The 16298-nt window shown below is 39.0% G+C and overlaps 1 protein-coding gene across 5 annotated transcripts in view; it reads right to left on the reverse strand.

Moving 5' to 3' along the window:
• Window positions 1-16298, reverse strand: part of LOC128692382 (uncharacterized) — a 257585-nt gene that overhangs the window by 174227 nt on the left and 67060 nt on the right. For 4 of the 5 annotated variants that reach the window (XM_070080697.1, XM_070080691.1, XM_070080703.1 and 1 more), the window contains exon 4: window positions 15824-15980. In XM_070080697.1, coding sequence (XP_069936798.1) covers window positions 15824-15980 — 157 coding nt within the window. The remainder of the gene's footprint in view (window positions 1-15823; window positions 15981-16298) is intronic. The other variant, XM_070080702.1, reaches the window with a different exon arrangement.

The following is a 16298-nucleotide window of genomic DNA, read 5'->3' on the forward strand; positions in this document are numbered from 1 at the left end:
AATTGCCTTCTACTAACAAGTCTCGCAAAATAATGTAGCCTACAATGTCAAAACATAAATTATCATACTTTAGCCTACATAAAGTACAAATAAAATATAGCTAGATTAAAATATCTTACATGTAAACACATTACTAAGTGTAAACCTTTGTTTCCTAGAAATACCTTATTGTTTTAAAGTCTAATTCATAACTGCAATTAATATTCTGGAACTGAGGGTAAGAACTGGCCTTTGTGGAAACTAATAATGAAGAGTATGTATAACAAGCTGAATACGTATGCAATCAGTCAAATCATTAGTAAAATCTCTCGTCTTGCCATCATATCCTATAAAAAGCGTAATCATGTCTAGTAACCCAATAACCAGACAAATGCCTTGAAAACTTCCATTCTGTCCCATCATACTTACTGTTACTCATCCTGAACAATAGCATCCAGCACCACCTTAATAACATAAGGACCACAATGACATGAGAGCTTTCAAAAGCATTTCTGGTCACTTTCCAATATATTCCATACACCTTTAATTTTTATGCATCAAACTTTCTAATTGTTATTACCTCAGGTGTCACACAAACGTGAATATTTACATATGTTTCTTATTGTGAGTTTTCTTGCTGTATCTTACTGTCTCACTCACTGAATGGAAGATAGCGTATGTTTCCTTCTTGGCATATAGAGAGCTGTGACTGGCTCTTAATGTTATCTTAGTATTTCACCAAATACTGTACACAGCAATAATTAGCACCTTTTACATCACAGCCATAATGAAGGAGGAATTGGCAATATACTTGATGCTAATACTGATAATACTACTGATGACAGTGATATTGGCAATGCCACTGATGATCATCATGTTTCATAAGTGATGACTGTGATTTAGTGATAATGATGTCAGTGACAACAATGGAAGTGCAGAAGGTGGGGTTGGAATGAGCAGCATCATCAAGTATCTTCATTTTCTTAGCAGAGATAATCAACCCAAGGTCCTGACACAAGGCTAGTACATGGTTAAGGATGTTTTGGGTGTTGGAGAATCCAGTTGTGTGAATTATTACTTTCACAAGAAATTAATTCAATAACCTCTAATAAAACATGAATTTTTTTTTATTCCAGTTGATGCATCATATTCCAACTTTTTCAACAAATAAAAATAGGTAAAGAATTGCTTACCAGTTTGAATAATGAGCCCTCAATCATTTGTCCAAACATCAGTCAGGCTAATGAATGATCACTAAAGTAATCTAAGAGGCAATCACACATATAAAGGCACCTAACAACTATTGTATATAAAAAAATTCAATGGTATACCATACTAAACATGACCCTTCTAGTCCTGCCCCACTATACTTTCTGTGATGTAACCTGACTGCCTCATATTAAGTGTTTGGGTTTTTAGCCCACTCATCATTAATTTATCAAAAACAATGCATCTTTTTGATCAGACGTATATACATACTACCCATATCAACACCATGGAATCTTGGTACAGAAAATTCAGGATTCTACAACATAACTGTTAAATCTCTAGCCCACCTTAAGGGTGTGACCTACATCCACTGATGGGTTCAGCCCACATGTAACCAGGTCTACTAGTGCTGCATTCATTCGCCTTTTCCACTAGCTCCACTATAAAAGGCTCCATTATTTTATCTCTGTATTATACTGATAAAACTCCCTGGTAGTGAAGTGTCTCTCATGAAAGATACTCAGGTGATGCACATGTGTCTTATTCATCAAAACAGAAATGGGTAGTTATGCCCAGTTTTCAGTCTCACAGCTCATTCTTTAGGTTTAAATATGTATATGTTTGCTCTCAAACATTTCTCCAGCATTTTCTAAAAATACTTGAAAAAAAGTGGTTACATACAGTGGTAAGTGTTCGGTGTGGAGAAATTAAACTGTTTTCTTTATATTATAAAATTACATCTATGGAGAAGCGATAAACATGAATGTGTCATGCAGTGCCTGAGAAATGGGAGCGGTGGAAGGTAATCAGGTTTAATCCAAGGAAGGAGAGGGGTAGCTTTAATTGCATGAACCAAGAACCCATCACCAACATTAAGGCACCCTCTCATGATCATTGTTTTCTTTAGAGTTGGAAGAAAAAAGCATGTTTCATGTGTGAGAGCAAGCAAGGTATTTCAGCCATGAACTAGCAACATTTTCTTCTACAGTTGATTTATAGGCTTAAAGCTGTTAGAACTGGGCTTTAAAATGAGCTGGGTCTATACTAACCTCCTCTTCCCCAGCATCATCCAGTTGTGACCCACATTTGACTAATCCCCAGGTCTGAAGAAACATGCCCAACACATCTACCCTCCTAAGGATTGAACCCAGACCCTTCAAATGCGAGCTGAAGGCGCTACCACTACCTATATGCCACATGAGGTTGCCCCCATTAAACTGACCTCACCTTACCACTCAAACTCAGGTCATCAACTAGATCAGTGACCAGTGTGGCCCAGTAGTGCACCCAGTACTGCTGACAGGTCAAAGGTAAGACTGAATCATCTTACCTCAAAACTCACACTGTGAACAATGTCATTCTTAACTATATTCTCAGCCAAAAGGGGACCCAGATAGAATTGTCCTAAAAAAGACACACATTCACCATCATTTATTCAATAGCTGTCTTACCAGAACCATGCAGATGACCAAGGACCAATTCAGATGACCCTCTAAACAAAGCATCCTTCTCCCCCCCCCCTTTCCTTTGGAGTGCATGCACTACTTCCCACCTCCAGGATTCAAATCCAGCTAACCAGTTTCCATGAATTCCTTCATGAATGTTACCTTTCTCTCACACCAACAGCATGTTGATCTCTTAACACCACTTGCATCTACTTGACACACTCACACATATCTGCCTGCCTCTATCACTTTGACCTTTCTTCAATTCTTCCTTCCAACCCTTCCTGGGATGACCCCTATGCCTCTTTCCATCTACCCCAGATTTATACACCTGTTTTGCCATTCTATGCTGCTCTATACTTTCTAAATGGCCAAACCATCTCAACTCCCCCTCCTCGTTTCTCCTGCCCAAAATGCCTCGGCATGACAGTGGTTATCTTTGTACTTAGCAAATCAAAATTGTAAGTACACACTGCAACCTTTACAAAGAAATAAACTTTACTTAATAACCCACCAATCTCTAATTTCTGTGTCTCTAATTCTCAGCATAATATTCACACTACACATGACCCTCCAACATGACATGTCCAGCCTTCTCCTCCTCACTGCAATGTTCAAAAACCATGCCTCATAACCATATAAATATGGTAGTACCACTATAAAGTAGGTTCCCAACTTACACTATTAACGTGTTCATGGAAATTCTTCTTAAATCAAATGTACAGAACTCGAACCCTATTTTCCCTACAGACACCCATATTGTAATTGGAGATGCATTGTTGAACCATAATATTTTGTATCTAATTTCATTTATTTTAAACCGAAACTTTTTATCTAACATTTTATGCTCGTGCGAGTTTTTCCAGATACGAGCAGCTGCTCGTTCGATTTTTGGCTTCCAGACGGGAGCAAAATTTCCAGATGCGAGCGAGCCTCAAGGGAGGTTAATTGACACTGGTGAGGGGGCTCTTGCTCTTGATCTAGGGAATTGGATCTCAGTTGTTTGCTGGACTATCTTATTGAAACTTGGGCAATGTATGATGAAAAGATGCTTCTTAACGTACACCAAAAATGAAAGAAATTGGACCATTAATAACGGAGTTCACTTCTCAGCCATTAGCCTCTCCTCTAGCAGTATATTGTCGTATGGTTTTTATGGTTGCATTCTTGTTTTATTTGGTCTCATGTGATAGAATGGAAGATATACTACAAAAATAAATATGGTTTTAATTGGTTTCACGATGAAAAGTACCTTGAAATTGAGCTCAAAATAGCAGAAATGTTCGATTCTTTGGCGACATCAGTGGTAGACATCATGAGGTAGCATTGGCAGACAACATGAAGCAGCAGTGGCAAAGTGTAGCATTAAGAGTGTAGCAATTAAGTGTAGCATTAAGAGTGTAGCACTTATAAGTCACTCTGTCTGACTTTTTTGAGTTATCCTAGGTTCTCTACACATGTAGTCAGGAGCAGGAATGGCCACTGTGGTGGCTCTATAAACCCCAACAACAATGGCTGCTGCCACCACCACTAGCCACATACCTAATGACATGTATTTTATTCATTCTAGTGTATATATCATGTTTGTATGTTATTAATATTGTTTATTATGTCATATTACATGAATTGTGATAGATAAATAAGCTGCAGAGTTGATATTAGGGAAATCATTAAAGCATTTTCTCGCGCCTGGAATTCCACTGGAACGAATTAATTCCATTTCAATTAATTTAAATGAGGAAAATCGACTCTACAAACAAGCAAATCCAGTTGCGAGCAAGGTCATGGAACGGATTAAACTCGTAAGCAGAGGTTCCACTGTAGTTTTAAACATTGTTTAGCTAATGTGTATATGTTAACTCTTTCATTTTCAACACCTTCCATATTGAAAACCCCTTCTATGGTGCCATTTTTTGTCAAAAAAAATTATCTTCTAAAGTGGTAATCTTTTTCTAAAGGTAATGACACCTAAAATGCAAAGTTTGATGTAATACTTACGGAATTAGGCAGACTCGAAAATGGACGTTGGGGAGCACTTTACACACAGCAGTTTCACCCACTTTCAGGTTTATTCTCAACCAATTCCAGTGCTTAACCCTTTGAGGGTTGACAGGCCCTCTCCCAAACTTGTTCTCAGGGTTGAAAATTTTTTAAAACTATTCCAACCCTCATCAACCTCCCCACTACTCATACTTGCACCAGCCCACCTTTCTGCCAATAGTTGCTTATATCTCACCTGAACTTCCTCCTCCCTTAGTTTATACACTTTCACCTCCCTCTTGCTTGTTGTTGCCATTTTCCTCTTTTCCCATCTACCTCTTACTCTAACTGCAGCTACAACTAAATAATGATCCGATATATCAGTTGCCCCTCTATAAATGTGTACATCCTGGAGCCTACCCATCAATCTTTTATCCACCAATACATAATCTAACAAACTACTTTCATTACATGCTATATCATACCTTGTATATTTATTTATCCTCTTCTTCATAAAATATGTATTACTTATTACCTAACCTCTTTCTACACATAGCTCAATTAAAGGCTCCCCATTTCCATTTACCCCTGGCACCCCAAATTTATCTACTACTCCCTCCACAACATTTTTGTCCACTTCAACATTGAAATCCCCAACCACCATTACTCTCATACTTGGTTCAAAACTCCCCACACATTCACTCAACATTTCCCAAAATCTCTCTTTCTTCTCCAGGTGCATATACACTTACTATAACCTACTTTTCACATCCAACGTTTATTTTACTCCACATAATCCTTGAATTAATACATTTATAGTCCCTCTTTTCCTGCCATAACTTATCCTTCAACATTATTGCTACTCCTTCTTTAGCTCTAACTCTATTTGAAACCCCTGACCTAATCCCATTTATTCCTCTCCACTGACTCTCTTCTACCCCCTTCAGTTTTGTTTCACTTAAAGCCAGGACATCCAGTTTCTTCTCATTCATAACATCCACAATCATCTCTTTCTTATCATTTGCACAACATCCACGCACATTCAGACTTCCCACTTTGACAATTTTCTTCTTATTCTTTTTAGTAATTTTTACAGGAAAAGGGGTTACTAGACCACTGTTCCCGGCATTTTAGTTGACTTTTACAACACGCATGGCTTACGGAGGAAAGATTCTTATTTCACTTCCCCATGGATATAAAAGGAAAAGTAATAAGACCAAAAACTATTAAGATAAAATCAAAGAAAACTCAGACGAGTGTGTATAAATAAACATGTACATGTATGTGTAGTGTGACCTAAGTGTAAGTAGAAGTAGCAAGACATACCTGTAATCTTGCATATTTATGAGACAGACAAAAGACACCAGCAATCCTACCATTATATATATAGATATATATACACATGTAAAGTCACTGGACACTTCCCAGAACTTCTACATCTTCTGTAAAGCTTGTAGTTGTTGTGTGGGGGTGGACTTGTAAATATGCTGAGTCACCAACATAATTAGTGTCAAAATGACAGATTACACCATCATTCACTACTCTCACTGCCTGTCAACTTCCTCCCCACCCCACCATCCCACATGGAAATAAGTCAGTGTCTGAATTTTTTGGGTTATCCTAGGTTGATGGTCTCCTTCCTTCCTTCCCTACTTACTTACTTCTTTCCTTCCTTCCCTCCTTCCTTCCTTCCTCTCATCTCTTCCTTTCTTCCTCCCTTCCTCTCATCTCTTCCTTCCTCCCTTTCTTCCTACCTACCTTCCTTCCTTCCTTCCTTCTGGTTTCCTGGGCATTGCTTTTGGTCACAAACTCCTCAAAACCATGAAATTCATCTTCACTGACACTTCCATCTGTGTTTGAACTGTCACTTGGGAACAAAAGAGCCCCAATTAGCCGAGGAGTGAGGAGTTTCTTAGCGCTAGACATGGTGAACAAGGTGAAATAAAATGGCTTTCCCACAATGCATCACTGGGTCCCAGATTTTTTTGTACCGCGCACACTGACCACAAAGACCATTCTCTCACATCTAAGCCTACCAGCCTTTTCCTGCTTGATTTGAGGACGCTAGAATTTATGCGTACTAGTAGGTCAATAACCCTGGCGTGTAAGGCGTACTAGTATGTCAAAATCCCTGAGAGGGTTAAACTGACTGAATACCTGGTTATTTCATTAGCATGTCTATCATATTATCTAAAGATTGGAAAAACTGCTCATTCAGCCATCAGAATGACCCTGATAAACATTGAGTAATTTGGCCAGTTTTACACTATTTAAAACAAATTCCAATTTTAAGGGACTGACGAACATTTTGGAGTGATAAAAAAATTAAAATTGAAAAATTATGGAAAAAAATGTTTTCTTACCATAAAATAGTGCATAATTCTGGCAACATGTTGATGCAATCAGCTTGTCTCCATCATACAGTGGTCCCCCGCTTTTTGTAGTTCCCGGCAATCGTAAAATTCGCCAATCATAGGGGTATTTTCGTATAAACATGGACTCACTTTTCATAGGTTGACTTGCAAGTCGTAGTTCGTCCGGGACGCGTACCCACGGCGTGAGTCGGGGCGGCAGCCAGTCTGGCATTGTTTACAAGTGAGCGAAGGTCCCCTCACGTGCTCCAGCGAAATATTTCATAATATTCCATTTATTTTAGTGCTTGCAAGTACTAAATAAGCTACCATGGCTCCAAAGAAAGCTCCTAGTGCCAAGCCTGTGGTAAAGGTGAGAAATACGATTGAATTTAAGAAAACCATCATTAAACAATATGAAAGTGGTACAAGTGTGGCCGAACTGTCCAGGATGTATAAGAAACCCTACACAACCTTATGTTCCATGGTGGCCAAGAAAAAGGAAATAAAGCATGCTGTTGTTGCAAAGGGAGTAACTATGCTGACAAAAATGAGACCACCAGTACTGGAAGAGGTTGAGAAGTTATTATTGGTGTGGATAAATGAGAAACAATTAGCAGGATATACTCTTATGACTTCGATTATTTGTGAAAAGGCTAGGCAGTTGCATGAAGATTTGGTAAAGAAATTGCCTGCAAATAGTGGTGAAGTGAGTGAATTTAAGGCCAGTAAAGGCTGGTTTGAGAGATTTAAGAACCGTACTGGCATACACAGTGTGGTAAGGCATGGTGAGGCTGCCAGTTCGGACCACAAGGCGGCTGAAAAATATGTGCATGAATTCCAGGAGTACATAGAGGCTGAAGGACTGAAACCTGAACAAGTGTTCAATTGTGACAAAACAGGCCTCTTTTGGAAGAAAATGCCAAAGAGGACCTTCATTACACAAGAGGAAAAGGCAATGCCAGGACACAAGCCTATGAAAGACAGGCTGACGCTAATGTTCTGTGCTAATGCTAGTGGGGATTTCGAAGTGAAGCCATTACTAGTGTACCATTCTGAAAATCCCAGTGTTCAGGAAAAACAATGTTATGAAGAGTAAATTGTGTGTGTTTTGGAAATCTAATAGTAAGGCATGGGTCACGAGGGAAATTTTCGTCGAGTGGTTCAATGAAGTGTTTGGCCCTAGTGTGAAGGAGTATCTCCTGGAAAAGAAATTGGATCTCAAGTGCCTGCTAGTAATGGACAATGCACCTGCTCATCCTCCAAACTTGGATGACCTAATTTTCGAGGAGTTTGGGTTCATCACAGTAAAGTTCTTGCTCCTGAATACCACTCCTCTCCTCCAACCCATGGACCAGCAGGTTATTGCAAACTTTAAAAAACTCTACACAAAAGCAATGTTTCACAGGTGCTTGACTGTGACCACAGACACTCACTTGACCCTAAGGGAATTTTGGAGAGAACACTTCAGCATCCTCCACTGCATAACCCTTATAGGTATGGCTTGGGAGGGAATGACTACCAGGACTTTGAACTCTGCCTGGAGAAAATTGTGGCCAGATTGTGTCGACAAGAGGGATTTTGAAGGATTTGGGACTGACCCTAATGAGCCTATGTCTGTTGTAAAATCAATTGTGGCACTGGGGAGTTCCATGGGGTTGGATGTGAGTTTGGAGGATGTGGAAGAATTGGTGGAAGACCACAATGAAGAGCTCACCACTGAGGAGCTGCAAGAGCTTCAGCAGGAAGAGCAACACATCGCAGCTCAGAATCTTGCTGCAGAGGAGGAGGAAGAGAGATGGAAGAAGGTGCCTTCTTCACAAATTTAAGAGATTTTTACTATGTGGGGTAAGATGGAAAGCTTTATGGAGAAACATCACCCTAACAAGGTTGTTGCAAGCCAGGTTGGCAACATGTACAGTGACAAAGTCTTGGGACATTTTAGGGAAGTGTTAAAGAAACGCCAGAAACAGAGCTCTCTCCACAGTTATTTTGTGAGACAGGACTCCAGTGACTCTCAAGGTGGTCCTAGTGGCATTAAGAAACAAAGAAGAGAACCAACCCCAGAAAAGCAAATGGTACCTGAGGTGTTGATGGAAGGGGATTCCCCTTCCAAACTATAAACAATCCACTCTCTCTCCTCCTCCAGTCTCCCATACACTAAGAAGAATCTCCAATAAAGGTAAGTGTTATGCTGTTAATGTTTCATTCATCATTTCCCATTGTATTGTTTATGTACTACATGTATATTTCATGTTAAAATTTTTTTTGTTTTAATACTTCTGGGTGTCAGGAACGGATTAATTGTATTTACATTATTTCTTATGGGGAAAATTGATTCATAAATCGTAAATTTCATTTATAGTAACGGCTCCAGGAACGGATTAAGTTTGTCCAAAAATGTAATTTTTTGGTCTTGCTGTCATCAGGAGGACATGTTGATGATTAGTGTTTTTTTTTTTTTTTACCCCAAAAATTGCGATTTTTATGACTGTTTCATTCTAAATACTCAACATGGCAACTTCTGTGAGGACTAAAGTGAAGAGCGCGGAGTGGTTGTGGCTCAGTAGCATGAGGGCTGTGAAAAACGATGGAGGGGTAAAGACACTCAGATTTGGCATGCCATGACCATAGAGTTTTACAGAAAACATAATTATGTATAACTCAGGAATAAGTTATTGACATTATTTTCCCTCTCATGCTAAGAGTATTTATAGGAGCATCATGATTTTTTCACACGATATAGAGTAATGATGGTTCTATTGAATTACACTGAAGGTTTGCAATATATTTTACCATTTTGTTTTCATTGATTTTTTTTTATCTCCCAAAGAGTCCTTAAAAAAAAAAAATATTTCAACATTTTGTATAATGCAATCGATTGACATTTCGCTCAAACGTCCATGTAATTAGATTACCTAACTCGATATCTTTCATGTGATGTCGAGTAGAACATTGTAAGTCTTACCAATTTTGTAGTGAACAGATAGTTTTAACCCTTAAACTGTCCAAACGTAGATCTACGTTTGTACGCGTAGCGCTCCGACCTTGATTTTCTCCATAAGAGTGTAAAAAAACGTAGATCTAAGTTCGGAGCACTGCGCAAGCAAATGGAGATCTATGTTTGGACAGTTTAAGGGTAAAGCCCTATAAAATATGGCACTATTTTTTTCTATCTAACTGTAAGGAAAAAAGTCACTAAAAACACAATGTCTAGGTTTCAAATGCTGCTTAATTTACAGTAAAAATTCCATTGAAATTGGACTAAAAAAAAAATAATAATAATTATGCTCGTCAGTCCCTTAACCCTTTCAGGGTTGAGAGGCCCTCTCCTAAACTCGTTCTCAGGGTCAAAAATTTTTCGGAAAAAAAAAAATTAATTTTTCTGATGAAATGATAGAGAATCTTTTCCCAATCATAATGACAAAGTATGAAGTCTGATGGAAAACTTACGGAATTATGCTCTCGCGAAGTTAGCGGTCTCGACGATGTTTACACATTGGCGATTTTGCCCACCTTGAATGCTACTTTCGGCCAATTCCAGTTCATTAGTCACGTCCCCAGGTCCCTCTTACATCTGTTTTGCTTTCCATTTTGAATTTTTATTCTCACAAAAATAAGAAGATTTACTGTTATGCAGACTACTGCATTAGTGTAGAAATGGTGTAGAAATGGTATAAATAATATTAGTGCACTTGTGAAAGAATATTAGACTCACCATTTGACATGTATTGGACGCCTAGCATGATTTGTTTACTTTTGAAATTTGGCAAAAATCGAACATTTCTGCTACTTTGAGCTCAATTTCAAGGTACTTTTCATTATGAAACCAATCAAAATCATCTCAATTTCTGTAATATGTCTTCCATTCTACGAAATGAGACCAGGAACTAGAATACAACCATAAATACCATACGAAAATACACTGCCAAGTCGCTGTTTTAAACCAATAACAAGGTCAGTTTTTTTTTTCCTCATTATGCACTGTGTGCTGCAGGATTTTTTTTATACTGTGCACACTGACCATATAGACCCATTCTTTCATATGTAGGCCTACTAGCTTTCTCTCACTAGATCTGAAGGCGCTAGAACTTAGGTGTTCTAGTGCGTCAATAGCCCTGGTGTGTAAGCCATACTAGTACATCGGAAACCCTGACAGGGTTAACCTATCACTGTTCAGACTCCCTAAATTAATATTGTGTCCATTTTAAAAAATAAAAAATATTTTTTCTTCTTCAATAGAAGAGAATCTTTTTCTGAAGGTAATGACACCAAAAGTACAAAATTTGATGGAAAACTTACAGTATTACACAAATGCAAAGTTAGCAGTCTCGGTGTAATTTACGCATCAACGATGTTACCAACTTTGAGTCCTATTTTAAGCCAATTTCTTTGCTCACCTGACCAAATTCTTAACTATTTCACTGGTATCCCTTCTGTTCTATCAATTTAATAAAAGGGGTTACCCACTCAACTACCAAAACTACCTTGTAGAGTGCACAGAATTTAGTAATTGGGCCACTTGTATGCAAAATCAAAAAATTCTAATTTAACCCTTAACTCTTTGAGGGTTTCGGCTGTACTAGTACGGCTTACAAACCAGGATTTTTGACGTACTAGTATGCCTAAATTCTAGCGCCCTCAAATCTAGTTATGAGAAAGCTGGTAGGCCTACATATGAAAGAATGGGTCTATGTGGTCAGTGTGCACAGTATAAAAAAAAATCCTGCAGCACACAGTGCATAATGAGAAAAAAAAAAAACTGACCGTTTTTTTGGAATAAAACAGCGACTTTGCACTGTATTTTCGTATGGTATTTATTGTTGTATTCTAGTTTTCTTGGTCTCATTTTATAGAATGGAAGACATATTACAGAAATTGAGATGATCTTGACTGGTTTTACAATGAAAAGTACCTTGAAATTGAGCTCAAAGTAGCAGAAATGTTCGATTTTTACCAAAGTTCAAAAGTAAACAAATCATGCCAAGTGTCCAATACACGTCAACTGGTGAGTCTAATATTCTTTCGCAAGTGCGCCAATATTATTTATACCATTTTTTACACTAATGCAGTAGTCTGCATAACAGTAAATCTTCTATCTTTTGTGAGAATAAAAATTCAAAGTGGAAAGCAAAAGAATGTAAGAGGGGCCTTGAGACGTGACTAATGAACAGAGGATATGTCATTTTAGTACCAGAAATGTCTTTCTTGTTTATTCTGGACCCTATTCGGAAATTGGCATCTTTTGAAATTTGTGTGGAATTGGCAAAATTGCTAAATTCTGACCACTGTACTGGATAGTTGAAATTGGTAAATGGGTGGTTTCTTGCACTCATTCGATAGAAAAAATGGAGTTCTAGCAAAACGTTCATGTTTTTTGTCGACTAGTACAGTGGAATTGGCCAAAAATGGGGCTCAAAGTGGGCAAAAATCGCCGATGCATAAACATCGCCGAGACCGCTAACTTCACGAGAGCATAATTCCCTAAGTTTTCCATAAAATTTCATATTTTTGGTGTCATTATGATCGGGAAAAGGTTCTCTATCATTTCATAAGAATTTTTTTTTTTTTTTTTGGGGGGGGGGGGGATTTCCGACCCTGAGAACAAGTTTCGTAGAGAGCCTGTCGACCCTGAAAGGGTTAAAGTAATTAGTGTACTATATGTGTATTTTACTTTTTTATTGTTTTTAATGCCTAGTTCTATTGCTAACTTAATATATGTTAGTGTAAACTTATCTAGTATTTAAATACTACATTTATAAGTGAAAAAAAAGGGTGTTCCACTTTACAGCAATTTCTGCTTTACAGCAGTAGCCTGGAGCCTAACCTGCTGTATAAGTGGGGCCCTACTGTACTCTAGAATGAATAAAATATATCATTCCGTATGTCACGAGTGGTGGTGGTGTTGTTGTTGTTGAGTTTGTATGGGCCACTGACAGCATAAGCCGTACATATTAGTGGCGGTGGAGGCTGCAGCAGAGGCCGCCACCACCACTATTCACACAATGTACATAATTTTTAAATAAGAATTATTTACACTTACCTTGGAGGAGATGTTAGTTTAATTAGTTAGTTTGATGCAGGAGATGCTGGCAGAGGTTCAGGGTGGTGGAAGATAGCAGAGTGGCATATGTTCAGTGGCCCTATACACCAACAACGTTGGAGAGTTACTCTCGTGTCGTTTTTCTATTGCTTAACCCTTAAACTGTCCAAGTGTAGATCTACGTCCACGTGCAGGGGGGCTCCAAATGTAGATCTACCTATTTTTTTTTACATGCTTTCAAATGGGAAAAATCAAGGTCGGAGCGCTACACACGTGAACGTAGATCTGCATTTCGACAGTTTAAGAGTTAATCGCTTAACTTACCTGCTACAATGTTAATGCTACACTTTATCGCTGGCTGGCGCTATAGTCTTTATCGATACCTGCTGCTTTAATATCGTACTGAATCACTAAAGAATGCACACTCTCCCCTCTCTCTCTTCCTCCTCCACTTTGGAACTTTGCTACGAGTTTTTTCTTGAATTCTATTGTGTTTCTTCCCTTCTTTACCAAAGGGCAGGCAATAGGAGCTTTCTTTGGGCCCATAGTGGCTTATTTAGCAGTTGCAAGCACAATAAACAATGGATTATTATGAAATGTATTGTATGAACCCGTGGGGTGATGGTCACTCGCCCACAAATCATGCCACAGTGACTCTCTGAATGTTGTGTGGACCTTTGTGTACGCCCAGCCGCTCTCAGCTACACAGACAACATAGGAAGGATGAATTGTGAGGCAAATCACGAACCACAAGGCTTTATTTTGATGAAAAGAGTTGCCGAAAGTCAAAATTCATGAAGCACGAGGCTCACGAAACTCGGGGTTCACTGTATTTACCCTATTTCTCGGATAATAAAATATAGCCAGGAATGATTTGTCACGGTTTACTGTGTCCCATTAACTGAATCAGACCAAGTAAAAACCCATAAAGCACAACACGGGGTGTAGGGAAGAACTTACTTGTCCTCAGGAAAATTGACACACACCGAATATTTCTGCTATTCTGAAGCCATTTCTTGCTATGTCTGGTCCTAGAACCAACTAAAATCATCTCTATTTCAGTAGAATTTCTTCCATTCTATCAAATGATACCAAGAAACAGCCAATAAAACCATAAAATCCATCTCAGAAAACCCCTCAAAGTTGCTATTTTAAATCAATCACAAGGTCTGAGTTTTGCTTTTCCCATTACACACTATGTGAGGCAAAATTATTTTTTATACCGTGCAGCCTCACTGCACAGACCCATTCTCTCATATCTAGACCAAAATTTATCACTCACAGCTTATCAAAGTGAGCCGAGTTCATGATGCAGATTATGTGATGGACCCTGGCATCAATGACCTAGCTCTATGTGAGTCAAAGGGTTAAAACAAAACTTGTCACTCTCTTTCTACATTAATAACTTATGTTGCACTCTGCATTATTCGAGTCACATGTATCAAGGCACAGGGAATAATCTTATGGGATCATGCAGTGGCCGAAATAATCTAGTCCCAATGAATGAGGAAACGAGTCGTATGTAGCTCATGAGCCACTGCTTGCTACACCTTCAATATACCATATGTGCACTAAGTACAAATAAAAGACTGTGAATAGATTGGATATCAGATTAGAGGGAGAGAGTATGGAGGAGGTGAATGTACTCAGATATTTAGGAGTGGACGTGTCAGCGGATGGGGTCTATGAAGGATGAGGTGAATAACAGAATTGACGAGGGGAAAAGGGCGAGTGGTGCACTTAGGAGTCTGTGGAGACAAACAACTTTGTCCATGGAAGCAAAGAGGAGAATGTATGAGAGTATAGTTATACCAACACTCCTATATGGGTGTGAAGCATGGGTGATGAATGTTGCAACGAGGAAAAGGCTGGAGGCAGTGGAGATGCCATGTCTGAGGCCAATTTGTGGTGTGAATATAATGAAGAGAATTCGTAGTTTGGAAATTAGAAGGAGGTGTGGGACTACCAAAACTATTATCCAGAGGGCTGAGGAGGGGTTGTTGAGGTGGTTCAGACATGTAGAGAGAATGGAAGAAACAGAATGACTTCAAGTGTATAAATCTGTAGTGGAGGGAAGGCAGGGTAGGGGTCAGCCTAGGAAAGGTTGGAGGGAGGGGGTAAAAGAGGTTTTGCATGCGAGGGGCTTGGACTTCCAGCAAGCATACATGAGCGTGTTTGATAGGAGTGAATGGAGTGCTGTTGGAGTGTGAGCAAAGTAACATTTATGAAGGGATTCAGGGAAACCAGCAGGCCGAACTTGAGTCCTGGAGATGGGAAGTACAGTGTCTACACTCTGAAGGAGAGGTGTTAATGTTGCAGTTTTATAACTGTAGTGTAAAGCACCCCTCTGGCAAGACAGTGATGGAGTGAATGATGATGAAAGTTTTTCTTTTTCGGGCCACCCTGCCTTGGTGGGAATTGGCCGACGTGTTAATAAATAAAAAAAAAATAACATTCTTATTTGCATGGTGTTTCAAGATATTGTTTACCAAAATTAAAGCATCATTCAAGGAAAGTACTACCTTGATGCTTGCAAGGAGCTCGTGGTCCAGAGAAGTAAAATCATCCTCCTTTTCCTTGGATCAAGCCTGAAGCACTAAACCTGCATTTAATAACATTTATAATAATTAAAATAATAAATTAATAAAATAATATCATATGTGCCCTGACCATCCGCACCAACTCAAGCAGTCACTGTAGTGAAACAGGGTTCAACCAGCCTCACATAACATGCTTCACTAACATGATATTTTGAAGTGTCCTACAATGAAGTATGATGGTGGCAGCCATGTACCCCTAGGTTGCTACTGCCTTACCTTCATGCAGGTTCTACCATGGCTGTCACTTGAGGATGCCCTGTTCTTGGGTGGTGGAGGCTCTGGTGCCAAGCTCAAGTCCAAACTCGCAGGAGCTTTATCCGAGCTCAGCGACGTGCTCACCGACGTACTTGAACAAGTGAAAGAGCAGGTTCTTCTGTGAATTTATGTTATATGCACTTATTCATTTACAATAATAATAATTTAAAGCTTTAATACAAAAATATATATACAATGAACAATACACAAATAACCCACACATAGGAGACTTAAAACTTATGACGACATTTCAGTCCAACTTGGACCATTAACTAGTCACACAGAAGAGCAGAAGGGAGCCAGAATATATATGGGAGGGAGGCAGGGACAGGAGACAGAGGTAGAAGTAATAATATGAAGGAAGTAGAGACGGCAGCAGCAGCAGTAGTAGTAGTAATTGTTGTGGCGGCGGCAGCGGTGGTCGTAGTAGTAGTAG

This window comes from Cherax quadricarinatus, chromosome 6 (assembly GCF_038502225.1).
Source record: "Cherax quadricarinatus isolate ZL_2023a chromosome 6, ASM3850222v1, whole genome shotgun sequence".
Lineage (NCBI taxonomy): Eukaryota > Metazoa > Arthropoda > Malacostraca > Decapoda > Parastacidae > Cherax > Cherax quadricarinatus.